The 25,834-nt window shown below is 57.2% G+C and overlaps 2 protein-coding genes across 4 annotated transcripts in view; one reads left to right on the top strand and one right to left on the bottom strand.

Moving 5' to 3' along the window:
* Positions 1 to 1,126: 1,126 nt before the first annotated feature.
* Positions 1,127 to 18,206, bottom strand: CCDC12 (coiled-coil domain containing 12). 3 transcript variants are annotated; one of them, XM_069006198.1, is made up of 9 exons: positions 10,486 to 10,556; positions 6,355 to 8,815; positions 5,254 to 5,395; positions 4,633 to 4,702; positions 4,189 to 4,268; positions 2,705 to 2,766; positions 2,528 to 2,562; positions 2,071 to 2,147; positions 1,127 to 1,809 (listed from the first exon to the last, which is right to left on the bottom strand). In XM_069006198.1, exons 2-9 carry the CDS (start codon positions 6,361 to 6,363, stop codon positions 1,730 to 1,732), a joined length of 555 nt encoding a protein of 184 aa, XP_068862299.1. In that variant the 5' UTR covers positions 6,364 to 8,815; positions 10,486 to 10,556; the 3' UTR covers positions 1,127 to 1,729. The 3 variants fall into 3 exon arrangements, with proteins under 3 accessions (XP_068862299.1, XP_068862298.1, XP_068862300.1); XM_069006197.1 differs by lacking the exons at positions 4,633 to 4,702; positions 5,254 to 5,395; positions 6,355 to 8,815 and adding an exon at positions 17,819 to 18,154; XM_069006199.1 differs by lacking the exons at positions 1,127 to 1,809; positions 2,071 to 2,147; positions 2,528 to 2,562; ... (2 more) ...; positions 5,254 to 5,395; positions 6,355 to 8,815 and adding exons at positions 2,775 to 3,517; positions 17,819 to 18,206.
* A 225-nt stretch (positions 18,207 to 18,431) lies between these two features.
* Positions 18,432 to 25,834, top strand: part of NBEAL2 (neurobeachin like 2) — a 28,856-nt gene continuing 21,453 nt past the window's right edge. Inside the window, exons 1-3 of the mRNA XM_069006196.1 lie at positions 18,432 to 18,511; positions 23,195 to 23,283; positions 24,451 to 24,615. Of these exons, the coding sequence (XP_068862297.1) occupies positions 18,461 to 18,511; positions 23,195 to 23,283; positions 24,451 to 24,615 (305 nt within the window). The 5' untranslated portion in view covers positions 18,432 to 18,460. The remainder of the gene's footprint in view (positions 18,512 to 23,194; positions 23,284 to 24,450; positions 24,616 to 25,834) is intronic.

The following is a 25,834-nucleotide window of genomic DNA, read 5'->3' as shown; positions in this document are numbered from 1 at the left end:
ATCCATCCCACGTCCATGGCAGGGACACCTCCCACTGTCCCAGGCTGCTCCCAGCCCCAATGTCCAGCCTGGCCTTGGGCACTGCCAGGGATCCAGGGGCAGCCACAGCATTCCCTCATGGCACCTTCCCACTGTTTTTCCAGAAATCTTTTGCCCCAGGACAAGGGTGAGGGGCACTTGGATGTCTCCCATCCAGAGAAAAATCAGGAAAACCACCAAAAATGCCCAAAAACGCCCTGCAGGGAAATGGTTGGGCTCCCGGGCCAGGTGTTTTCCCACTGGAGAATCCAGAGGGAATCCAGAGGGAATCTAGAAGGAATCCACCAGCACATCCCAAAACCGAGCCTGGCCCAGGTGGGTGCAGCTCTCCCGCTGCTCCTTGGAATTTCCGTGTCCTTGTTGTCCCCACACACCTGGGAATGGCCCCTCCAAGGGGAGGGGACGGAGCAGGAACGGCTGCAAACTCCAGGAGGAGAAGGGAGGAAGCTGGGAATGGAGGAGGAATCAGGGACTTTTCCAGCTGCTTTTTGCTCCCAGGCATCCCCTGGAAGCAGGAATGGGGCTCTGGCAGGTGGAAAATCCTCATGGAGGACCACGGAGCAGTGGGAAGCAGCAGGTCCTGGCACAGGGACAAGAATCCATCACTGGGAATGATCCACCAGGAAAAAAGCAGCAGGATGTGGGAATTACCAGGAACAGCTCTTTTTATCCCAGCTGGACTCTTGTGTTGGCACCAGATGTTTTCCCTCGGGATTTGGGCACCATCCTGCAAGAGCTCCCAGAGCCACAACGAAGTTTTCCAGGGAAAAGGCAGGATCAGCTTGGCAGATCCCACCTGTGCACCTTTTCCAGAGGCACAGGGTTGGGATCATCCCACAATAACCGGGATCAGCCCATCCCAGGAACTGTGCTTGACCAGCTGTGGCCACCTCCAACTTCCATGGACTCAATCCCACTGCTCCTCCAACTTCCATGGATTCAATCCCACTGCTCCTCCTCCAACTTCCATGGATTCAATCCCACTGCTCCTCCTCCAACTTCCATGGATTCAATCCCACTGCTCCTCCAACTTCCATGGATTCAATCCCACTGCTCCTCCTCCCACTCCTGCAGGACAAGTGGCAACTTTTTCCACATGGAATTGTTTTATTAGGAAAAGATCCATTAACAATAACCCCCCCCCCAGAGGAGGAGCTGCTGGAGGGTCGGGAAATTCTGGAAGCAAAGCAAATCCCACCTTAAACTCAGCTGGATGCGGAGCAGCCAACAGCTCCCGAGCCCCACAGCCCCTTCCCACAGGAATTCCAGGGCTGGCCACGGATATTCCCAAATAGGAGTCTCTGCACAGGAACAGGAGCACCAATCCCTGGGAAATGATCCTGCTTTTCCAAGGGCTGTTGGCATCTCCCTCCTTTCCCAGTGAGTCTGGATTGGCCTTTCCAGCCCCAGCCCGGAGTTTTCCCGTTTTTCCTTGCTCCGAGTCCTGGCTGTGAAGTTCCAGCCAATGGGGGGGGTCTGTCCTGCTCCCATCAACCCCCTGTGATCCCAGAAAGTTTTCCATGGAAGTTCCTCAGCAGCCAGCCAGGCTCCTTGGATCTGCCTCTCCTCCAGGCACAGCAGGATTCAGGAAATTCGGGAAGAGGGATGAGCAGTCCCAAACAGGGAGTTCTACCTGGGGACACGGGGTCGGCGTGAGGCGGATCCGGAGCCCATTCCCAATGGATTCTCCTCAGTCGGAGTCGCTTCCCTCCTGCTTTGCTGATCCCACAGCCGACGCCAGCTCCTCCTCCTGCCCTTTCAAGCGCTCTCCTGCCGGGAAAAACACCATGGAGACTGGATGGACCACTTGGATTGGGAGTGACCCAGTGAAGGACCCCGAAACCCTTCCCTCGGCACCATCCAAGCGCCCCCAGAGGTTCCTTGGGAAGCTCCTTGGGATCAACAGCTTCCCAGATCCTTTTGGGAAGGGATCAAGCCCCACCAATCCCTCCCCGGCCCAGCGAGCTTCCAGCAAGGATCATGGGATCCCTCTGGAATAAACCACCCCATTCCCGCGGCTCCGGAACGCACGGATCAGCTCCGCGATGGCTCTCTGGGTCCTCTTCTCCAGCTTTTCCAGCTTCTTGGACACATCCCGCTTCAAATCCCTGGGAAGGAGAGCGACAAGGTCAGGATGATTCCATGGCCAGGCAGGGCCCACCTTTCCCGGGGGAAATTCCTTCTCTTTCCCAAGTGCCAGCGGCTCCAAAACCAACCCCATCCCTCGGCAATGAATCCCAAAGGAATCAGCAGGCAAACGGAATTGGGTCCACTTCCACAGCCAGGCTGGCTTTCCAACTCCATGGAATCATGGAATGCTTGGGGTTGGAAAGGACCTTAAAGATTCCAACATTCCATGGGGTTTTCCTGGCATTTTTAACCCTCAGCTCAGGTTTTCCTGGATATTTCCGGCACGGCCTCAAGGTGTTGGAACCCCCCGCTGATTCCAACAGCCTTTTCCCGGGAGCAGCATTCCACAGGCACTCACCAGTCGGGTTTCCTGGGAGCCAAGTTTGCCAGATCCTAGGGAAGGAGAGGAGACATCCAGTGAGAGCCGAAGGCAACATTCCAGGCTGGACACGGCACGGAGCGACTCCGGATTCCCAGATCCAGATTTCCAGCTCTGGATTCCCAGCTCTGGAATTCCAGCTCCACGTTTACCTACCACCTCATCGATGATGGGCTCCGGCTTGGCAGCTTCCAGCTGCTCCTTCACCGTGTCCTCCACTAGATGGGGAAACAGGATCGGGATACAGGGAATTCCATCAGATACAGGGAATTCCACCAGCGCTCCAGGCTCGGCTCCCAAAAGCTTCCCAAAAACCCCATTCCCACAGCTTTCCCTAAAAACATGGCACCCACACATAAGTAAAGTAAAGTAAATTTACATAAGTAACTCCCTTCGGTATCCAAACCCTTCTGGAGACTCCTAAAAATTATCTGGGAATGATGGAAATCCCACAAGCAACAGCTGGAATCTGGTTGGGATAAGGTCTCTTTTCCCAACATTTGCAGGAATCAGCTGCTCCAGAGGTCTGGAATTTGGCTCTTCCTGACTCATTTCCAGGCCTGGGACATTTGGAGGGGTCAAGCTCCAGCCCACGCCTGCAGAAAGGTCTGGAGGTATCAGGGATAATGGGAAAACATTCCTGGAAAAAGCCACCCACGGAAGGGCTGCGGCACCAGGGAGCACATCCCACTCCAGCACACGGATTTCATGGAATCACAGAGCCATTTGGGTCGGAAAAGCCTTTTGGATCACGGAACCCAAACATTCCCAGCACTGCCAAGGCCAGCACTGACCGTGTCCCCAGGTGCCACCATCCACAGGGATTTCAATCCCACCAGGAACGGGGCTCCGAGTGCCACATCCGCAGGGATTTCAATCCCACCAGGAATAGGGATTCCACCACTGCTAGACAACTGGAATTCTCCCAGTATCCAAGCTGGTCATTCCTTCTCATCCCGTCCCTGTTCCCTGGGAGCAGATCCCGATTCCCCTCCTGTCAGGGAGTTGTGCAGAGCCAGAAGATCCCCCTGGAGCCTCCTTTTCTCCAGGATAACATTCCCAGCTCCCTCAGGAATTCTCCAGCCCCTTCCCAGCTCCATTCCTTTCCCTGGACACGCTCCAGCCTTTCCATGTCTTTCCTGTCATGTGGAAGTTTTAAACTCCTACAAAACCACAAGGAAAGGGCAGTGCTGGAATTCCCAGCCATTCCCAGCCCTCCCTTTTTATTCAGGGCATTTTTCAAGGGATTTATTCCAGGAGAACTGGAAATCTCAAGGATCAAGGGAACTCTTTCACTTCCCCCCCAGGAGATTATGAAAGTTCCAGGTGAGGAAATTCCAGCCCCAACGTCCTCAAATCCGGCCTAAGATTTCCTTCATGATAAATCCAACAAAACAGCCGGAATTTCTGGAAGGATCCTCCAGGGAGGCTACTCCGAGGAGGAATCCTTGGATTTGGGCCTGGGAGTGCTCTCAGCCCTCTTGTGCAATGCTGGGTGTGAGGGTGACAGGATCAGATATTCCAAGCCCTCCAGGCTCCATGGACACCTCATCCCAGTGGATCTCCCACCTCAGGAAGAGCCCAGAGCTTCCCAAGGCCTCCTTTCCCTTCCCACATTCCCACATTTCCGCTGCTCCCACCTGAGGCCGGTTTGGCCGGGGGCAGCTTCCTCTTCTTCAGCTCCTCATCCTCGGGATCATAATTCCGCAGCTTGATCTCCCTGGGAAAAGCGGGAAGAGTGAGAAAAGCCTGGGATGCCCCAGGCGGCACTTGGGAAAAAGGGGCATGTTGGAATCAGGAGCCAGAGGCAGCTGAAATCATGGAACCATGGAATCGCTGAGGTTGGAAAAGCCTCCGAGATCTTCAAATCCAACCACTGAGATCCAGCCGAGGCCACCACGGATCCACATCCCCAAGTGCCGCATCCACGGCTTTCAAACCCCGCCAGGAATGGGGACTCCTGTTCCCCATTCCATGGGGAATAGTCCCAATATCCAACCTGAACCTCCCCCGGCACAGCTCCAGGCCGTTCCCTCCCGTCCCATCCCTGTTCCCTGGGAGAAGAACCCAATTCCCACCCCGACCTTTTGGGGCTAAAAACTGGGATACTCCAGATGGAAACCCCAGAGGAGATCCAAAATCGTGGAAAAAATTCTTTAGGGAGAGACAGGGAAGAAAGAATTATTTAGGATATGAGGTGGTTATCCAAGCATTCTGGAAGTGCTAAAATCAGGGAGCACACCCAGGTTCTGGAATAAGTGGATGGTGGAGCCGAGGGAATGAGGAACCCAAATATCACCCGGATGTTTTTCCGTGTTTTCATCTCCTCCAGGAGAGCTCAGGAGTCGGGATTGAGCCACAATCCCATGATATTCCCAAATAATTTGTGTTTCAATTGGACACTCTCACTCCCACGAGTGATTCCTCACTGGAGCCAAACCCTGCAAGCCTCCAGAGGAATTCCCAAAGCCACAATCCTGGAAAATCCAGCTCGCAGGAGCTCATCGCACCTCCAGCTGCCTCCAGGACACTCCAAAGGCAGCGGGATCCATGGATCAGCTCGGCCCACAGGGATAATCAAGGAGGTAAAGCTCATCAAGCACCAAGGATAGAATTAACCGGGATAAACACTCCAAGAGAAGGTGAGGAGGAGAAGCTTGGGAAGCAAAGGTCCAGGCTTTTATGGGAAGCACCAAAAATCCAACCTTGGCAGTCACTGGAGCACAGGTGGAAAATCCAACCCTTCCCACTCCATCCCATTCCCACTCCAGCACAGGAATCTCCTGGCCAGGATCCAACCCGCTCCATGGGAGCGGTGGGAACAGCAGGACATGTTCCAGGACCTTGCTGAGGTAAATCATGGAATTAGAGAACGGAAGGGACCCTTGGGATCGGGATCGTGGGCAGGGACACCTCCCACTGTCCCAGGCTGCTCCCAGCCCCAGTGTCCAGCCTGGCCTTGGGCACTGCCAGGGATCCAGGGGCAGCCACAGCTGCTCTGGCAATTCCAGCCCAGCCCCTCCCCACCCTCCCAGCCAGCAATTCCCAATTCCCAATCTCCCATCCATCCCTGCCCTCTGGCACTGGGAAGCCATTCCCTGTGTCCTGTCCCTCCAGGCCTTGTCCCCAGTCCCTCTCCAGCTCTCCTGGAGCCCCTTTAGGCCCTGCAAGGGGCTCTCAGCTCTCCTAGGATCCATCTCTTTCCCAGGGGAACATTCCCAGCTCTCCCAGCCTGGCTCCAGAGGGGCTCCAGCCCTGGGAGCAGCTCCGTGGGATCCTCTGGATTCACTCCAGCAGGTGCTGAAGATCCCAGGACAAGGTGCCCCCGTCATTTCCGGATTCCTCACGCAAGGCACCAAAGCAGGAACAGGCAGAGATCCAGGAGAATCTGCCCTGAGGAAAAGCTCTTCCCTGGAAAAGCTGCTCCCGAGCGTGTCCGAGCCCATCCTGCTCCCGGAGCGGCTCCAGAAGGAAGGAATCCCCAAAAATCCCCCCACCTCTCTCCACACCAGGAGCCCCCAAACTGGCTGGGCTGGTTGGTTTTCCAGGATGTGCTCCTTGCTGGAGCAAGGATTGGGAGACACATCCAGGAGAGCTGGAGAAGATCCCAAATCCATCAGGAGAGAGGCCATCGCTTCCCACGGGGTTTTCCCAGGCACCTGAGCCTTTCCAGATGGACACTGGGATCTTCAACATCCATGAATAAAACTGGGACAGAGCCCACATTCCATGTGGAGAAGCTGGATATTCCAAAGCATTCCCACCCCGACCATGCCAGGAATACCAACACTGGAACAAGGACAAACCTCATCCATGTTCTTCTGCGGCTCCTCCTGGTTGGGATGGATCCAATCCCATCTTCCACCCTTGAGGTTCAACCAAAGGGAGCCCTGGAGGCACCTTGGGAGCACCTGGATGGCCACGGGATAACAGCCAGGATAGCTGCTGGAATTCCCGGGATCAGATCCACAATCCCAGCACGGAGCCAGCACAAGGATTGGGAGCAGAAAGATGCTCCAGCCCTGCTCACATTCCCAGGAATTCTCCCTCAGGAAGGGCAGCTGGAGGTCTGAGCACCCAAAAAATCCATGCCCAGAATGCCATGGGGTGGATGAATTCCCAGGAATGGCTCCTGAAAAAAAGTGGAGCCAAAGGGTGGAAGGAGCAGGATTTCACCTCTGGAGCTCATCCCCATCCCAGGAATGAGGAGAGGGAAAATCCAGGATCCTCCCCAGGAGGGTCCAGCCAGGCTTGGGATCATGGGAAGCTCCATGGATCCTTCTCTAGGGATGGATCAGCTCCATGCACAGGGAAAATCCACAGCGTCCTCCAGCTCCAGAGGGGGAGAAAAGCCCAAAAACATGGATAAGAACCTTCAGGATGGAGCCAGCTCAGGAATTTTCCCAGCCTGGATCCCAGTGGCCAGATTCCAGAGGGATTCAGCTTCCAAGTGGATTCAGCCACCTCAATCCCTGATTTCCCTTTTCCAGCTTGGAGCAAAGTGTGGCAGCTCCCAGCCTTGCCCCTTCCCATTCCCATTCCCATTCCTCCTCCCACTCCTGCCATGGCCTGAGCACATTCCCGATGGGAAGAGATGCCTGGGGATGCTCCATGTCCGTGTCCAAGCGGGAACAGATCCCGGGAAGCGTCAATCCAACCCTCCCCGTGTCCCGAGCTCAGCTCCCGCTGCCTCACAAAAAGGGCGGGAAAAAAAGGGCAGGAAAATCCTCAGGGGGGTTTTTCCCATTCTTTTCCTTGTCCTAAACCCCTTCCCCGAGATTTCCACGCTCTGGGATGAAGGGCATCGCGTCCTGGATCCTCCTGGCGAGCCCAGCCCCCTCTGGAGCAGATTCCCGGAGGGATTTTGAGGCAGGGATTAACAAACAAAAGCGCTCTGGACCTGCCCGGCGACATTCCAGAGGCAGGAATTCCTGAGGGAGATCGGGTTTCCCAAGGCCCGCTCCTCCCCCAGTCCAGGGAGCTGTAACTTCCAAGGATAACTCCATGTCCAACAGCAGAGCTCGGTGTGGATTTGCTTTTCCCAAAGTTGGAAAATTGAGGATTATTTTTATCCCATCCCTCACCAAGCTTTTCCTTGGATTTTCAGTTTCCCTTTTCCCACCTTTGTTGGCACAAGGAGCCCAATTCCAAGGCTCAGCGCTGCGGGATGGGCATTCCAGGCTCCAGCAGGTCCCTGATTCCCAAATTCAGTGGTTTTCCCCATGGGAATGAGGCGGAAAGGCCAAAATCCTCCCACACCCTTTTCCTGGGAAAGGCGGAGCAGCGGCTCCGCTTCCTGCTCCACACAGAAATCCAAATAATCCAAGTTCTCCACAGTTCCAGAGAGAATTCCCCGAGTGTGGATCAGGGATCAGAGCTGGAATTCCTGGGAGAGGAGCAGGGCTCACAGGGCTTTGTTCCTGCCCTGGGAATTTGCAGGAAAATGAGGAAGGAAAAATGGGATGGGGAGGTTGGAATGGAGTGGGAACAAAGCAGGCAGTGGCCAAAAAATGTGGGAGCAGGGAGGGAAAAATGCTGGGAAAGCCAGAGCCGAGGGGATCTGTCCTTCCTGCAGCCCGTGGAACAGAAAAGTTGGGAATCTCCATCCCTGGAAGTGCCCGAGGCAAGGTTGGATGGGAATTGGAGCAGTCTGGGATAGCGGGAGCTGTCCCTGCCCACGGAATGGGATCATCCTGAAGGTCCTTCCCCGCCCAAACCATTCCAGGATTCCATGGAATGTCTTCCACCAGGGAACTTTTCCCTGCTCCAGCTTTCCTGGCAGCGCTGGGATGCCATGGAGCAGGCAGGGGTGGAATCTCCTGTGGATTCCCAAGCTGGAAAAATGAGCAGAGGGGACACAGGGAGAAGGGGCTGGAGAATCCCAGAATTCCAGAATGGACTGTTTGGAAGGGACTTCAGGATCATCCCATTCCATGGGCAGGGACACCTCCCACTATCCCAGGCTGCTCCAAGATCCAGCCTGGCCTTGGACACTGCCAGGGATGGAATTTGATGGGATTTCCCCATATCCTGAGTGGCTGAGAGGGAATTCCCCCAATCCATCAATAAGCAGAGGGAAAAACAGGAAAGAATCCCTGGAAAACTGCCGGTGCCCCAGCAGGGACCTCCAGCTCCTTCCTCCCGGAGTTGTCCCTCTCCAGCCATTCCTGAGGGGGCAGAGCTTGGAAGCAGCTGGGAATACGGAGCCTGCAGAGAATCCTCAGGATCACAGGAAGCTTCCAAGCCAATCCATTCAGGATTCCACACCTGGATGTGCCGGAGGAAGCAGCCAGCAGTGAAAATCCCAGGATTTTGCTCCACAAACCACAGGATTGTTCCCTGAAGCACCACATTCCCTATCCCACAGAATTCTTTCCACCTGGAAAATCCAGCCCAGCTCCCGTTTAGCTGGAAGTGGTTTGGAGGGAAAGGAGATTCCGGGCACCAGGATCACTCATTTCCCAAATCCAGGTGGAATCCCAGCAGATTATCCCAGTTTCCCTTTTCCATAGGGAGATTCCTGGAAAATCCAAATCCAAGAGGAAATCGAGGGATGGGCTCTTGCAGATCCAATTCCCATGGGAAAAAAAACAGACATTCCACAAGAAAAGCAAAAGGAAATCAAAAGTTAGGAATCATCCGGGCCAAATTTGGGATTCAAACCTTCCCACGGAGCAGATTCTGCTGGAATTTGCCTTGGGCAATTCCCTCTGGATTCCGACCAAATAGGCTGTGGTGGAAAAAGGTGGACAAAGAGGGAAATCCATTGGGAAGCAAAGTTTTCCCCCCAAAAAGCTGCTTCCCAAAGGATTCCATGAATTTGAGGATGAAGCCAGGGATGGGATTTCCCACTCCACACTTTCCTCTCCACCTGCAACTTCCTTGGATTTTCCAGGAAATCATCCTGAGGCAGGGGAGGGATTTTGGCCGGATCTGCCACTGGATGAATGAAAATCCATGGAAAAACCCATTTCCCAGTGCTGCTGAACAGCAGGAGCGGAACACCGGGAATGAAACACCGGGAATGCCACAAAAGCCCTCGGACCCCTCCAGGCAATCCCAGCAGCAATTCCCAGGATAACATCAGTCCCAAAGCAGGACTTTTTTGGGACTTGGAGGATGAATTCCTCACTCCAGCTGGGAGCAGCCGTGCCTGGATCCGCAGGGGTGGGAAAACCAACCCAGATTCCGTCGGCTCTGGAATCTGAGAGCTCCTGATCCATTCATTATTCAGGGGCTTCCTGAGATCCCGAGCTCCGGTTTCACCTCCGGAGCCTTTTCCGGCACAAATTCCAACCACGGAAAGTTCCCTCTCCCAAGGAATTTGGCGTTTCCAGCCCCAAATCCCTGTGGGTTCTTCTCCACCAGGGATGGGCTTTTTCCAAGGAGTCATTCCCAAAAAACAGCAAGGATTTTCCACTGGTTCCTGGTTCTTTTTCCCATGGAGGAGGTTTTTAGGGATAAAACCATGGGAAAAGATCCCATTCCACCTTTTCCACCCAAAATGTTACCCCGTGATCCCCAAAAAAAGCCCTGATGGGATTTTCCCAGGAGGAAAACACCTCTGGAATCAGCTGGATCTGCCAGAAGCCTCAGCTGGGATTGTGCTCCCGTTTTCCAGGGAAAACAGCCACAGGAATCCATGGAAAAATACCAATCCCCGTTCCATCCATGCAGGAACAGCTGGGAATTCCGGGAAGCTCCCAACATTCCTGCTGCCCCTGGAAGCGCTCACCCAGCCTCAGGCTTTTCCCCCTCTTTATCCACGGAATTTTTAAGGTTGGAAAAATCCTGCGGGACAAATCCAGCCATCCCTCATCCCAAATGATTCACCCCAAATTCCTACGGAAAATCCCTATGAAATTACACAGAGCCAAAGGAAAATGCTCCTGGACAAGACATTCCCGAGGGAAAAGTGGGAATCAGGAAGGAATTACTTGTGCTTGACGGGCTCCTCCTCCTCATCTTCTCTGGGAATTTTGGATTCGGGTTCTCCGCTCTCCTGGTTCTGCAAACAAAAAAAAAAATGGGATAATCCATGAGATTGGGGCTTCCCTGGAAAAGCAGGAGAGCAAACAGCTCCCAGACCCTCTGGGATTGGGATAGTCTTGGGAGAAGGGAATTAGAGGAAGAGAAGGATGAGAATGGGAACGAGCACCAATCCCCACGAAAGAAGTGGGAATTCACACAGCAGGATTCCTTCTTTCCCTCGTTTCTCATCCGGGATGGAAAACACCAGGTAGGAAAAGGGATGGAATGGTGCCCATGAGGAGCTGGGAATGAGCAGCCATGGAATTCTGGAATCCTGGAAGGAAATGAACTTCCCAACTTCCGAAAAAAAGCAGGAGCAGCACCAGATTTCCCTGGAATTTCAGCAGGGATGGACACAGCAAACTCTGCTCAGCTCCACTTATCCCGACTTTTATTTCCATGGAAAATGATTGGGAATAAGGGGATTTGGGCCTTCTCCGTTCCCAGAGATGAATTCCCAACTTTTCCTAAAGGCACAAAAGGCTCACATGGGAAGGGATCCTCAGGCTGATCCCATTCCATGGGCAGGGACACTTCCCATTACCCCAGGCAGCTCCAACCTAGCCGTGGACACTTCCAGGGATAAGGCAGCCAAGGAATTCCCTGGGAATTCCATCCCAGCCAGGAATTCCTTCCCAATATCCCATCCATCCCTGCCTCCTGGCACTGGGATCCATTCCCTATGTCCCATCCCTTATCCGAAGTCCCTCTCCCAACACCAACTCCTGGATCCCGATATTATCCAGGAGCTCTTCCAGGCCTGGGAACATTTCCCAACTGCTGACTCATTCCCTGGATCCCTTTTCCAACCAAACTTCCCAACTCTGTTCCACAATCCGGGTTAAAAATTACATTCCCAGCAAACAGGGAAGGGAGCCAGGGGCTGGAATTGTTCAGGTCCAGCTCCTGCTCCAAGTGCAAGGAAAATAATCCCGGATTTTTTAAAGGGAAAACCGACAACAATCATCCCTAAAATCCCCATTTCATTGCGGTTTCATTCCCTGATTTTCCTCTGAAGTCCATTAAAACCTTGGGATACTCCCAGGAATTCCCTGCTCAACAAACACGCCATAAATTCAATAAAAACTGGGAAGAGCCCTCTGGAATTTTCTGGTGGAGCTCCAAGCTGGGTAATGTTTAGCCACCCTCAAATCCATGGAATTTCAGGTTGTGGGAAGTCCCTTCCTGCACTCCAAGTCCTTTCCTCTCATTCCTGCTGGAATTTTATCCAGAGGGGTTCAAAGATAAGGAAATACTGAACAAAAATATTCCCAAGGAGCTGCGGCTGTTCCCACTCGTGGGAATTCCTGCTTTTCCCTGGGGGCTGGAATGTTGGGATATTCCAATCCTACCACAAGCTTGGCCAAAATTCCCAATTCTGACTTCTTTCCCATTAAATCCAATGAAGGCTTGGGGATATTCCTAGAAAATCAAGGCAAAGGTTTTCCAGGGAAGCTGTGGGGGAAAAGGGTGGGAAGGAAAAAGGGAGGGAAAGAAAAAAGGGAGGGAAGAAAAAGGGCAGGGATAGAAAGGGGCGGGAAGAAAAGGTGGGAAAAAAAGGAAGGGAAAGAAAAAAGAGTGGGGGAAAAAAGGCAAAAAGAAAAGGAGGGAAAAAACAAGGTGGGAAGAAAAAAGGCGGGAAAGCAAAAAAAGGCGGGAAAGCAAAAACAAGGCGGGAAAGCAAAAACAAGGCGGGAAAGAGCGCAGGCCCGGCTCCAGATTTCCCAGGAACAGCAGCAGGGCTGAACGCAGCAAACACTGCTCAGCTCCACTGATCCCGACTTCCACTCCTATGGAGTACAGCACGGGTGGGAGGAAGGCGATTGTGGCATTCCTGAATTCCCAGAGCTGAATTCCCAACATTTCCTAAACCCACAGGCACAAAAGGCTTGGATTGGAAGGGATCCTAAGGATCATCCCATCCCAGGGGCAGGGACACCTCCCACTATCCCAGGCTGCTCCCAGCCCCAGTGTCCAGCCTGGCCTTGGGCACTGCCAGGGATCCAGGGGCAGCCACAGCTGCTCTGGCAATTCCAGCCCAGCCCCTCTCCACCCTCCCAGCTGGGAATTCCCAATCTCCCATCCATCGCTGCCCTCTGGCACTGGGAAGCCATTCCCTGTGTCCTGTCCCTCCAGGCCTTGTCCCCAGTCCCTCTCCAGCTCTCCTGGAGCCCCTTTAGGCCCTGCCAGGGGCTCTGAGCTCTCCCTGTGTCCTTCCCTTCTCCAGGGGAACATTCCCAGCTGTCCCAGCCTGGCTCCAGCCCTGGAACAGCTCTGTGGACTCCTCTGGCTTTGCTCCAGCAGCTCCAAGCCCTTCCTGCCCTGAGGATCCCATCCCTGGGTCCGTGGGATCCCCCCTGAGCCATCCCACTCCTGCAAATCCCTCTTATCTCCAAACCAACATTCTCAGGCTGGAATTGTTGGGAAGAGCCTCCGGGAACGTTGCCCAAGGTGAACCAACCTTGTGGAAGCACATTCCCTGTGCTCCAGCCCTGGGATCCTTTCAGACTTCCCTAAAAAAGCCGGGACAGCAATGGATCCTCCAGAGCCCTCCGGGTGTTTTATCCCAGCTGGAAAAACTTCCCTGGGCTCCGTTTCCACAGCAACAATTTGCCCAAGCCTTTGGCACTCAGATTTCGGGATCACGAGGAGCTTTGCTCCAGCAAAACAAATCCCAGCAAGAAAAGAAATGGGAAAAGCGAGGCCCCAACAACGCAAAGTGCGGGATCGGGGATTGCCCAGGCCTTTGGGAAAGCAGGAAAATGGCGGAAAAGCAGGAAAAGGAGCAGTGCCGGCCCTTCCTCTCCGGCCGGGAAGGTGTGGAGGAGCAGGGATGTGGCTCTGGAGCGAATCCAGCCGGGAACAAAAGCTTGGGATGCAGCCAAAGGAATTTTTCCGGCTCGAGGAACCACACAGGGAATGCTCCAGAGCCGGGATGTGGGAAGGAGCAATGGGAGACCTTTCCTTCCCACAAAAACATGGAAAGGCTCCGGCTTTTCATGGATTTGAGGATAAAACAGCAGGAGAAGGAGCTGTGGACTTCTTGGATTAGGAATTTTTGGGATGGAAGAGGGAATCTGAGCCTGGAATTCCCACCCAGCAGTCCCACCTGGATTTTGCTGCAGGATCTTTGGGAATATCATCAGTATCCCCACACATCCAACCAGCAGAGGAAGTCCCATGGAATTCTCCTGGGAATCCCCTCAGAGTGGAACTTGGAGCCATCGAATCCCAGGACTTCACAGCAAGGGCAAAAGGAAAAGGGGAAAAGCTGGAAATCCAGGACATGCCCAATGGGAATTCCCAAATATTGTCCCAGCGAGGAATTTTTTCCTTCAATGATGGGAAAAGCCCCCCATCCCCCACTTCACACAGGAAAAGGAAGGAAAAGTGGCAATCCCAAAGCAGGAATTCCTGAATTCTCAGCCTCTCACTTTAATTCTCCGGAGAATCCCGGAATGTATTCCCACAAAAAGCGTTCCCACAGCACAGCCTCTGCCAGATTCCCTCGGGAATCCCAGTGCTGCAGACAGAGGAGGCTCCTGGAGCAGCTTCCCACTTTTCCATGGAGTTTCTGAGCAGGAATCTCCCTTATTCCACTGATTTCTTCTCCTTTCCTGTTTCTTTTTTTCCGCCTCAATATTTTTGGACAATTTTCCTTAAGGGAAAAATCTGATCCGGAACTGGAGGGAGCAGAAGGAAGAAATTCCTGTTTTCCCTGGTTTTGGTGCTTCCAACCCCGAGAGAATCACAAAAAACCAGGATTTTCCCCCAATCCAAGTTCCTCCGTGAACATTCCCACTGTTTCCAGTGGTAATAACCTGAAATTCCCTCCAGGACACACAGGAATGGCAGAAAAACTCCAGGAAAAGCAGAATTCCTTAAGAAAGGATGCAAGAAATAGGGAAAATTGGGATATTTCCGGAATGTTTTCCTTCTTTCAGCTTCTCCCTAGTTTTTAGGAAGTCCTGGACTTCCAAGGGATTTTTTTCCAAGGAAAATCTGCTGCCCTTGAAAGATTCCCGCTCTCCCAGAGATCGGAGGCTCGGGATCATTTGCATTCCCTGGATTTCTGGAGCTAAGGCTGGAAAACAAAGGGATGATCTGTCAGAGGGAACGGAACCAGCCAGGAATAAAGGAGAAAAGCCGGGAAAAGCCTTTCCCAGCTCCCAAAAAAAAGGGCTCGGAAAGGGAATCAAAAGCAGGAAAAGCTTCCCAAGGACCTCGGGCTGCTCCACAAAAACCTGCTGGAATTTAAACCGGCTTGGGATGGCTCCTCCTGGAATTCCCACCATTTATTCCCTTTTTACCCTGGAATTCCAGCCTTAGGTTTGCTTTCCTATGGATTCCAGGCCTGGAATGTTCCGTGCTCCCTGCCCATGGGATTGGATGAATTTTAAGGATTTTGGGATTTCCCAAGGTTTAATAAAGCAGGAATTTCAATCCACGTCACGACAGAATTCCCAAATTTCTGCCCAGAGGGCTGGGAATGGCGGAGCTCTCCCGGAATCTTCCAGCAGGGCGGGAAAAGTCCCCCTCTGTATCCAAGCTCTTTTCCAGGAGCTCGGAGCTGCTCCACCCCTCTGGAATGACGCTGGATCCACCCAACTGGAAAAACGCAATCCCTCAGCTTTCCATCCTTGGAAAACCAGGAATTCTCTGTTAAAAACCAAAGAGCTGCTTGGAATTCCCTGCCCATGGAATGGGATGACCTCGAAGGTCCTTCCCAGCAAAGCATTCCATGAAATAAGCCGGAGAAGCAGCAGAGAATTCCCGGGGGAATGCCGGCCCAGCATCCCCACCCCATCTCCAGAGCAGGCTCCGTGTCACTCCTCATTTCCATGCACCCCATCCCAAAGCTCCGGCAAATCCAGCCGGAGCAGGGAGCAGCTGGAATTCCGGGAGATGAAAGGAGCCTGGGATGGGGTTTGGGATGCGGAGGAGCCTTTAATCCCTTTTTTATGGAGAGGGAGAAAAAGGGGAAATGATGGAAAATCCCTGTGGCCATCGCCATGGAGATGGGAATGGCAGGGGAGACTCCGGAGCAGCGGGAAAATCCAATCCCGGCAATTTTCTGCTGGATTTTTGTAGGAATTAACCCTTCCCTGGGAAAATCCTGGCAGGAAACAGGGAGGTCGTAGCCAAGGAAAAGAAGGCAAAGTCGTTGGAATGGTTGGCTTTTCCAAGATTTTGTCTCCACTGGTGATGGGGAAAGAGGGGCTGAGGCATGGAATCCTGGAATTCTCGAGGTTGGAAAAGCCTCGGAGATGGAGCCCGACCACTCCCAGCCCTTCCCAGGCCAGCCCCGATCCATGTCCCCAGGGGCTGCATCCACAGGGATTCCAATCCCTCCCTCCAGGAATGGGGATTCCAGCCCTGCCCTGGGCAGCATCCCAAATATTCCAGAGGCTGCCCAGGCAGTTCAGGAACACATGGAGAGGGTGAGGCCAGGGAAGAGCTTCCCATGGATGTCATGGGAATGCTGAGGAATTCACCTGGAAAATAGGTGGATCCAGGGAGAGCTCAGAGCCCCTGGCAGGGCCCAAAGGGGCTCCAGGAGAGCTGGAGAGGGACTGGGGACAAGGCCTGGAGGGACAGGACCCAGGGAATGGCTTCCCAGTGCCAGAGGGCAGGGATGGATGGCAGATTGGGAATTGGGAATTGCTGGTTGGGAGGGTGGGAAGAGGCTGGGCTGGAATTGCCAGAGCAGCTGTGGCTGCCCCTGGATCCCTGGCAGTGCCCAAGGCCAGGCTGGATGGACTTGGATCCACCTGGGATAGCGGGAAGTGTCCCTGCCCGTGGGATGATCCTTAAAGTCTCTTCCCAGCCAAACATCCCAGGATTCCCTGATTTCTGGTCCCAAGCCTCTCTCCCTTCCCATCCAGTCATTCCCGCTGGCGTCACACATTCCCACAGAGCCCCTTTCCCACCCTGCCAGGTCCCCCCGCCACTTCCAGCCCTTCCTTCCCAAGTTCTGCTGCTCAGGCCGGACACAGATCCCACAGAAACCCAGGAAGGTTCGTTCCACGCTTTCCCAGCTGCTCCATCAGTTCCCAACGCTGCCATTGTAGGAACGGGAAAGGAAAAAAAAAGTCCCTGAAACCCTAAAAGTGGCAGGGAAAGGGAAGTGGATCCAAAGGTCCATTCCAGACTTTCCCGGGATCCTGTGAAACCTCGCTGCTCCCAATCCCACCAAGGCCCCTTTCCCTGCCATCCCAGCTCATCCAGCGGCACCTCGCCCATGGAATGCTTCCCCTTCTTTCCCACACCGGGCTATTCCAAGAGCTGGATCAAAGGGATCCAGCAGCATCCAAGAGAACTCCTCTGCTCCCAAATCCATGGCTAAAAATAAGCCGTGGGAAAAGCACTCGGCTCCTCGGGAAGAAGGAGAATCTCCAGCCAGGCTTCTCCCATTCCCTGCTTCCCCGGGCTTTATCCACAGGAAAAGCCCATCCAGTGTTTTCCTACTTTTTTTTGACCTAAAAAACAAACCTATAGAAAATTCCTCCTGAAGCCCGAAATATTTGGGATCATCCCTCGGACAACCCCAGCCCCATTCCAGACCCACTGCATCCCATATCCCAAATAACTGGGGATCCACGTGGGATCCCCTCACACCCCCAGCCCCATTCCAGACCCTCTGGGACCCCCCAAATCCTTAAATCCCGTCCCACCATATCCCAAATAACTGAGGCTCCACGTGGGATCCCCTGACACCCCCAGCCCCACTCCAGACCCTCTGTGATCCCATAACCCTCAGCCCCATTCCCAACCTTCTGCATCCCAAACCCCCAGACCCACCCCGAACTCTCTATGCCCCACCCCATTCCCAGCCCCATTCCCAACCCTCTCTATCCCATATCCCAAATAACTCAGGATCCACGTGGGATGTCCTGACTCGCCCCCAACACCCCCACAGCCCCACTCCAGACCCTGTGAGACCCCCAAAATCCTTAAATCCCGTCCCACCATATCCCAAATAACTCGGGATCCACGTGGGATCCCCTGACACCCCCAGCCCCATTCCAGACCCTCTGGGACCCCCCAAATCCTTAAGTCCCGTCCCACCGTATCCCGAATCCCCCGGGCTCCCCGCGGGATGCTCTGGCTCTCCCCCAGCACCCCCAGGCCTCCCCCCAGGCCCCCTCCAGCCCCTGCGGGCCCTTCCGCAGCCTCGGCCCCACTGCGGGCCCCCTCCGAGCGCTCCCCCCGCCCTCCCGGCGCCACCGCCGGCCCGACCTGGAGCGTTCTCTGCCTCAGGGCCTTCAGCCGCTCCCGCCGCTTCAGCGCCTCCTCCTCCAGCCGCCCCAAAACCAAGCCCTCGGCATCCTCCGCGGCCTCCAGGCCGCCGCCGGGCGCCGCCATCTTCTTCACCCTCTGCGTCCCGCCTGCCGTACAGCGCGCGCCGCGCATGCGCGGCAGGCCCGGCGCGCCGAGCGCCGAGCGTCTCGATGCGAGCAATCGATTTGGGGGGGAGGGTTTGGGGAGCGGCACGTAAGAAATTATCCATTCAGCGTTTAAAAACGGTTTAAAAGGAGCTTAAAAGGGAAAATAGGTCGAAATATTCGCGTTTGGTTTGTTCGGGGCGTCTCTAGAGGAGTGCAAGGCTCGGCTGAGCTAATTAGTGTTAATTATTTGGGAGGGGGGGGGGAGGGCGAGCTTTGCCTTCCTCAGCCCCTTTTACCTTCCTTTCACGGCGATGGGAATACGGGAATAGGAAGGAAAAGCAGGTGGGGAATGGGTGCTTCCCACCCCCCAGCAGGTGGAGGGGAGTCCCCGCCCCCCCACACCTGGGGGAGGTGCCAGGGCTGGGATGGGGGGGGAGGTTCGGGGGGGGGGGGGCGGAGCCGCCGCTCGTTCCCAGCCGGGCCGGCCCCGGGCATGGCTTCCCGGGAGCGCCTGTGCGAGCTCTGGATGCTCTACTTCGCCAAGGTGAGCCGGGCACCGGGACCCCCCCCCCGGGCGGGCATTGGGGGCGGGGGCACCCCCGGCACCCCCCCCTCCGCCGCCCCCGTTGGTAGCGCCCCGCTCTGCACCCCCCCCCCCCCCGCCCCCGTTGGTAGCGCCCCGTTCTGCGCCCCCGCCCGCGCCCCCCAATTCCCGCCCCCCCGGCGGTGTCCCCATCCCCTCCCGGCCCCCATTGTCGCATCCCCCCCTTCCCTGTGTGCCCCCCCCCGCCCGCACCGCGCTGTCGCATCCCGCGGGTGTCCCCAAACCCCCCCCGGTGTGTCCGCGACCCCCCCGTCCCCCCCCGTGGCCAGCGCGTCCCCCCCCCCCCGCGCCGCTGTCACCTCCGGGCTGGCCCCAAGCCCGCCTCGCCCCCGTCGCCATCCGTGACCCCCCCCCCCGGCGGCGACACCGCATCCCGCCGGGACCCCCCCCCGCCCATCCCGCTCCCCCTTTCCCGGAGGGAATTTGGGGTCCCCCCACTCCTCTCACACCTCCCTCTGCGGGGGTTGGGGGTCCCTTAAGCCCCCCCGGGAGGGTTTTGGGGGGTCCGCGTGTCCCTCCCGGCGCCACCGCCCGGCGACAGGTGCGCGGTGACATTGGAGCGGCGACAGGGTGGGGACAGCGGCTTCTGATGGGGGGGGGGGTCGTGGTTTTGGGGACCCCCGGCTCGCTCTGCCGGCTCCGGGGGGATGTCCCCAGGGGGGGTCCCTGCGTGGGGACCCCCCACGTCACCCCAAAAGTCCCTCGTGCTTCGTTTTGTCCTTGATTACCCCAGGCTGGGGGGGGCGGATCCCGGAGGGAGGTGGCACCCGAGTGTCACGCCCCCGGCCCGTGTCACCCCCAGCGCTGCCCCCGCGGGTGGGGGTGACCCGATGGATTTTGGGGTGAAATTCCCACCCCAAAACCTCGCTGTGTCCCAGGGAGGTGGCCGGGGATACCGGGAGGGTTGGGGACATCCGTGGGCTCTGTCACCTTGTGTGGCCTCGCGATGCCACCTGTCACCTCTGCACCCCAAAACGGCGTCACCCCGCTTTGGGGGGACACAGCCTGGGGGCTTGGACAGGGCCACGTGCTGGGACATCGGGGGGGTGGCGTGGGGACAGGTGCCACGGCATCGGGGTGGCTGTGGCTGTGTGGGGACGGACACGTGCCACTACACTGAGGTGCCCGTGGTCCCATGGGGACAGATGCCACTGTGCCAGGTGTCCGTGGTCCTCTGGGGACAGGTGCCACACCAGTGAGGTGACCACGGTTGTACAGGGACAGGTGCCACACCACTGAGGTGTCCGTGGTCCTCTGGGGACAGGTGCCACAGCCTTGTGGTGACCATGGCCATGTGGGGACAGGTGCCACAGCCCCGAGGTGTCCGTGGCAGCGTGGGCACGGGTGCCACTCTGCCAGGTGCCCGTGGTCATAGGGGGACAGCTGCCACTTGGTCAAGGTGTCTGTGGGGACAGGTGCCATCCATCAGCTGTGTGTGGTGGCAGGGGACAAGCGCCACGCTGTCGAGCGTCCATGGGGACACGTGCGGTGCCACCAGGGCGTGATGGCCCTGCAGGGTCCTGTCACACTGTCGCAGGGGGACGGGTGTCACCCACGGTTGTGTGGGGACAGGTGCCACTTGCCAGGGTGTCCTGCTCACTGTGCCACTCCAGCAGGGTGGCCGTGCCACCTCCGAAGCACCAGGGACACGGCCAGACCCCGGTGTCACCTCCCCGGCCAGGTCACCTGTGGCCTCTGCCACAGCGATGTCCCCAAGGCCCCGCCGAGGACAAGGCTGGGGGCACATGGCGATGGCAGCGTCCCCTCGATGGCAGCGTCCCCTCGATGGCAGCGTCGCTGTCGCTGTCGCTGTTCCCCCGGCCGGTGGCCCGGGAATGGCCGCGGTATCTCCGCCTTATCTCCGCGTTATCTCCGCGTTATCTCCCCTGTCGCGGCGCTGGCGGGAGCGTGACCCCCGGGGTCCCTCCGTGCAGGGAGGTGACAACGCGGCGGCTTTGTCATTGTCATTGTCACCTTCTGGGGGGCTCCGGGTGGAGGGGCGGCATTCCCGGCTCGGCGTTCCCGGCTCGGCGTTCCCGGCGCTCCCAGGCGGCCCCGCGCCGGCCGAGCCCAGAAGCGGCCGAACAGGCTCTGCCAGCCGGGAACCGGCTGCGACAGCACCGGGGGGTGGCACCGCCACCGCCACCGGGGGGGCACGGCGGCTCCGGGAATTTCGGGACACCCGCTCCGCCTGGGTGCTCCGGGATTTTCGGGATGCAGCTCCAGGTGGGCGCACCGGGAATTTCGGGACGCCGGTTCCGGGTGGGTGCTCCGGGATTTTCGCACCCCAGCTCCGGGTGGGTGCCCCCGGAATTTCGGGGTGCAGCTCCGGGCGGGTGTCTCGGGAATATCGTGGTGCAGCTCCGGAGGGGTACCCCCGGAATTTCGGGATGCAGCTCCGGGTGGGCGCCCCAAAAATTTCGGGACACCGGTTCCGGGTGGGCACACCGGGAATTTCGGACCCCAACTCCGGGTGAGTGCCCCGGGAATTTCGGGACACCCTCTCCAGGAATTCCGGGATGCAGCTCCCTGTGGGCGCCGCGGGAATTCCGGGATGCTGAGAACGGGCAAACTCCACACCCAGCAGCTCCCACGGCAGGGAGCGGGCAGGATTTGGGGTTGTGTTTTCAGGGAATACCGGCGTGAACCAACCCAGCTGCTCGTGCTGCCACCACCGCCGGCCAGCCTGGGGACATCCCGGAGCTGCCGGGTGGGCACAGCGGTGGAGGGGGCGCCGGTGGCACCGCGATGTCCCCGAGCGGGACCGGTGTTCCCAAACGGAGCCGGTGTCCCGAAGCGGGGCCGGTGTCCCCAAACAGGGCCGGTGTTCCCAAACGGAGCCGGTGTCCCGAAGGGGGGCCGGTGTCCCCAAACAGGGCCGGTGTCCCCAAACGGAGCCGGTGTCCCCAAACAGGGCCGGTGTCCCCAAACGGAGCCGCTGTCCCCAAACGGAGCCGGCAGCCGGGGCAGGAAGCGCCGTTGGGGCCGCGGGTGACTTGGCATTTCCTGAGCTCTGGGGCTTTTTTGGTGGCTTTGCACAAGCGACAGCGGTGACAAAAAGGGGGGGGCCCCCCCTAAACCCCGGCCCCGTCCCCCGTTCCGGCCCCGCTGCGCCGGCGCCGCTCCCACAGCTGCGGGGCTATGGATGGCCACGGCCACCCCCAGGGACAGGTACCGGCCTTGGGGACACGGGGACACCCCCGGCTCGTCCCGAGGGATGCGGGAGGTTGGGAGGAGCGGAAAATGCGGGGCGGGGGGGCGGATTTTGGGGTCCCCCCCCGCGTTGTGGCGGTGCCTGGGGGAGCCATCGGAGCCCCGAGATGCCGGAAAAGGGGGGTGGTCCCTGTGGGAATGGGGCTGGCTCCAGAGGGGGACAGTCCCTGCCGAGGGGGGACACCCCGGGGTGCTGCGCTGGGGGCTCGGGGACGTGCGTGACCCTAAAGGTGCCACACTGGGGTGCTCAGGGACGTGGGTGACCCCAAATTGATGCATTGGAGCGCCCAGGGCTGTGCGTGACCCCAAGGGGCAGCACTGGGTGCTCAGGGACGTGGGTGACCCTAAAGGTGTCCCATGGGGTGCTCAGGGCTGTGGGTGACCCCAAAATGTTGCACTGGGCCCTCAGGGCCACGGGTCACCCGAAGGGGCCACACTGGGGTGCTCAGGGCCTTGGGTGACCCCAAGGTGCCCTCAGGGCCAAAGGTGACCCCAGGGTGCAGCACTGGGGTGCTGAGGGATGTGGGGCACCCCAAAGTGCCCTGTTGGGGTGCTCAGGACTCTGAGTGACCCCAAGGTGCCACGTGTGGTGCCCGTGACTTGGGTGATCCCATGGGGGTGCTCAGGGACATGGAGCTCCTGAAGGTGCCACCTTGGGGTGCCCGGGGCTGTGGGTGCCCCCGGGGCGCTGGGTGGGGGTGCCCGGCCGGGGTGAGTCCCCTCTGTCCCCCCATCCCCCGTCCCTCTGTCCCCTCTGTCCCTCTGTCCCCTCTGTCCCTCTGTCCCCCCTGTCCCTTTGTCCCCTCTGTCCCCTCTTTCCCCCCTGTCTCTCTGTCCCTCTGTCCCCTCTGTCCCCCATCCCTTCTGTCCCCCCATCCCTCTGTCCCCTCTCTCCCCCCTGTCCTTCTGTCCCCTCTGTCCCCTGTCCCCCCTGTCCCTTCTGTCCCCCCCGTCCCCCCCATCCCCCCTGTCCCCCCGTCCCCTCTGTCCCTCTGTCCCCCCGTCCCCTCTGTCCCTCTGTCCCCCCTGTCCCCATTGCACAACCGCAGCTGGGCCGCGCAGGCCCCGCTCTGCCCTGATTGGCTCCCGGGACAGGTGCTCTGCAAGCTGATTGGCCAGGGACTTCCACAGGTTGGGCTCTGATTGGCTCAGCACCTCCACAAGTCGTGTGGCTCTGGCTGCTGATTGGTCAGCGAGAGCACAGGTAGTGCTGTGCTGGGCTCTGATTGGCCAGCAAGTTCCCACAGGTCGTGGGGTTCTGGTCTCTGATTGGGCAGTGGCTCCCAGGGGTGTGTCTCACACCTGAGTGGGCGGGGCTGGTTTCTCTGGCCGTGATTGGCTGATCCCTGAGGGCGGGCACCACCGAGGGCTGTGATTGGCCGCCGGCCTCAGCCCCGCCCTCCCTTGCAGAAGGACCTGTCCTACCTGCAGCAGTGGCTGGAGGCCTTCGTCACCAGCTTCGAGAGGGTCATCGCCCTGCCTTCGCTGCAGCCCCGCAGGTGGGACCCCAAAACCCCGGGGTGACCCCCCCTGAGTGACCCCCAACTCCCCTGAGTGACCCCAACACCCTGGAGTGACCCCAACACCCTGGAGTGACCCCCCTCGAGTGACCCCCAACTCCCCTGAGTGACCCCAACACCCTGGAGTGACCCCCCCCGAGTGACCCCCCAACACCCCTGAGTGACCCCAACACCCTGGAGTGACCCCCCCGAGTGACCCCCGACACCCCTGAGTGACCCCAACACCCTGGAGTGACCCCCCTTGAGTGACCCCCAACACCCCTGAGTGACCCCCAACACCCCTGAGTGACCCCAACACCCTGGAGTGACCGCCCCCGAGTGACCCCCAACACCCCTGAGTGACCCCAACACCCTTTAGTGACCCCCCCGAGTGACCCCCAACACCCCTGAGTGACCCCAACACCCTGGAGTGACCCCCCCGAGTGACCTCCAACTCCCCTGAGTGACCCCAACACCCTGGAGTGACCGCCCCTGGATGACCCCCCAACACCCCTGAGTGACCCCAACACCCTGGAGTGACCCCAACACCCTGGAGTGACCCCCCCCGAGTGACCCCAACACCCCTGAGTGACCCCAACACCCTGGAGTGACCCCCCCGAGTGACCCCCCAACTCCCCTGAGTGACCCCCCCGAGTGACCCCCCAACACCGCTGAGTGACCCCAACACCCTTTAGTGACCCCGCAGGGTGACCCCAGTGCCCCTGGATGACCCCACTGATGAGTGACCCCCCAGCACTCCTGGCTGACCCTAAACACCCCTTAGTGACCCCTCTGGGTGACCCCTAGCACCTCTAAATGACCCCCAACACCCCTGGGTGGCCCCCCTCGATGACCCCCCCCGCCCAGGGTGACCCCCAGCACCCCTGACTGACCACCCTGGGTGGCCCCGGCACCCCTAAATGACCCCCTCGAGTGACCCCCAGCACCCCTGGATGACCCCAACACCCCTGAGTGACTCCCAAAATCCCCGGGTATCCCCAGACCCCCCCGAGTGACCCCGCGGGGCCCCAGGCCCGGGGGCTGCGGCGCGCGGGGTTTGTGGCACCTCATCCGCTCTCCGTGGTCGGAACCATCCGGTGACGCGGGCGGGGTTTGGGGGGGCGGGGAGGGGGAGGGGGTCACATCCTGCACCCCGATCCCGCCCAGGCCGGAGGATCCGGGCTCGGAGATCCCGGCGCTGCCGCGGGAGGTGCTGCAGGTGCTGAGCCAGAGGCTGGGACAGAGCGCGGCCCTGGGGACACGGGACGGGGACAGGGGGACGGGGCTGGGCCAGGCCCTGCTGCTCCTCAAGTTCTTCATCATCATCTGCAGGTGGGTGACCCCAAAATCCGTCCGTACCCACCTGCTCCCGGTCCAGAATTCCCAGCATGGATCGCCCCAAGTGTCGGGGGTCCCGTGTCACCCCCTCCTCCCCACCCCGGGTCTCCAGAGCGGCACCGTGCTGCTCCCAGTTTGTCCCAGTCCCAAACCATCAGGGAGTGGTGCCCCCCACCCCAAAAAAACCCCACAGAATTCCCTTCTGAGGGGCATCACCCCCCGCCCTCCCACCCCATGAAATCCAGGATCCCCCCAAAACTGCGTCATCCCCCCCTCACCCCAGAGCTCGGCAGCCCCCAAAAGGCATCGAGTCACCCCAAAAGTCAGGTGTTACCCCTCAGACCCCAGGGTTTGCCCCCAAAAATGGAGTGTGGCCCCCCCCCCAGATCACAGCAGCCCCTCAGAAGTGCCCCCCGTCTTTAAAAATGCAAAGTAATAGTGGTGGTAATAATAATAATAATAATAATAATAATAATAATGAAAAATAATTGTATTGATTTTATTGATTTTGTCATGGGAAAAAATTATTTTAAAAAAAGATAATAATAGAAAAAATAACATTATTGCCCCCCAAAATTCCATCATCCCCCCCCGGTTTAGTGTCCCCCTAAAAGTGCATCACGGCTCTAAAAATAATAATTAGAAAATCATTATTACCAATAATAATAATAATGGCAATGGTAATAATAATAATAAATTGATATAATAAAAATATAATAATGGAAAGCCATTATTTCCCTCCAAAATTCCACCGTTCCCCTCCAGTGTAGTGTCCCCCCAAAAGTGCATCAGATCTATTAAAAAATAATTAGAAAATAATTTTATCAATAATAATTATGATTAATATTATTAATATTATTATAATGTAATATAATAAAAATATAGTAATAGAAAATCATTATTGCCCCCCAAAATTCCATCATTCCCCCCCAGTGTAGTGTCTCACCAAAAATAATAATTAGATCTAAAAATAATAATTAGAAAATAATTCTTAATTATAACAATAATAGTTATAATAATTAACATATTAAATCTAATAATTAACATAATAAAAACACATTAATAGAAAACCATTATTCCCCCAATATTCCATCATTCCCCCCAAACGCATCACATCTCTAAAAATATTATTAATAAATATTAATTACTATTTATAATAATTTATTCTTATTTAACACTTTCTAAAAATAAATATTAATTATTATTGATGATA

Source organism: Aphelocoma coerulescens, chromosome 2, assembly GCF_041296385.1.
Source record: "Aphelocoma coerulescens isolate FSJ_1873_10779 chromosome 2, UR_Acoe_1.0, whole genome shotgun sequence".
NCBI classification, from domain to species: domain Eukaryota; kingdom Metazoa; phylum Chordata; class Aves; order Passeriformes; family Corvidae; genus Aphelocoma; species Aphelocoma coerulescens.
This window is presented reverse-complemented; position numbering and strand designations above follow the sequence as displayed.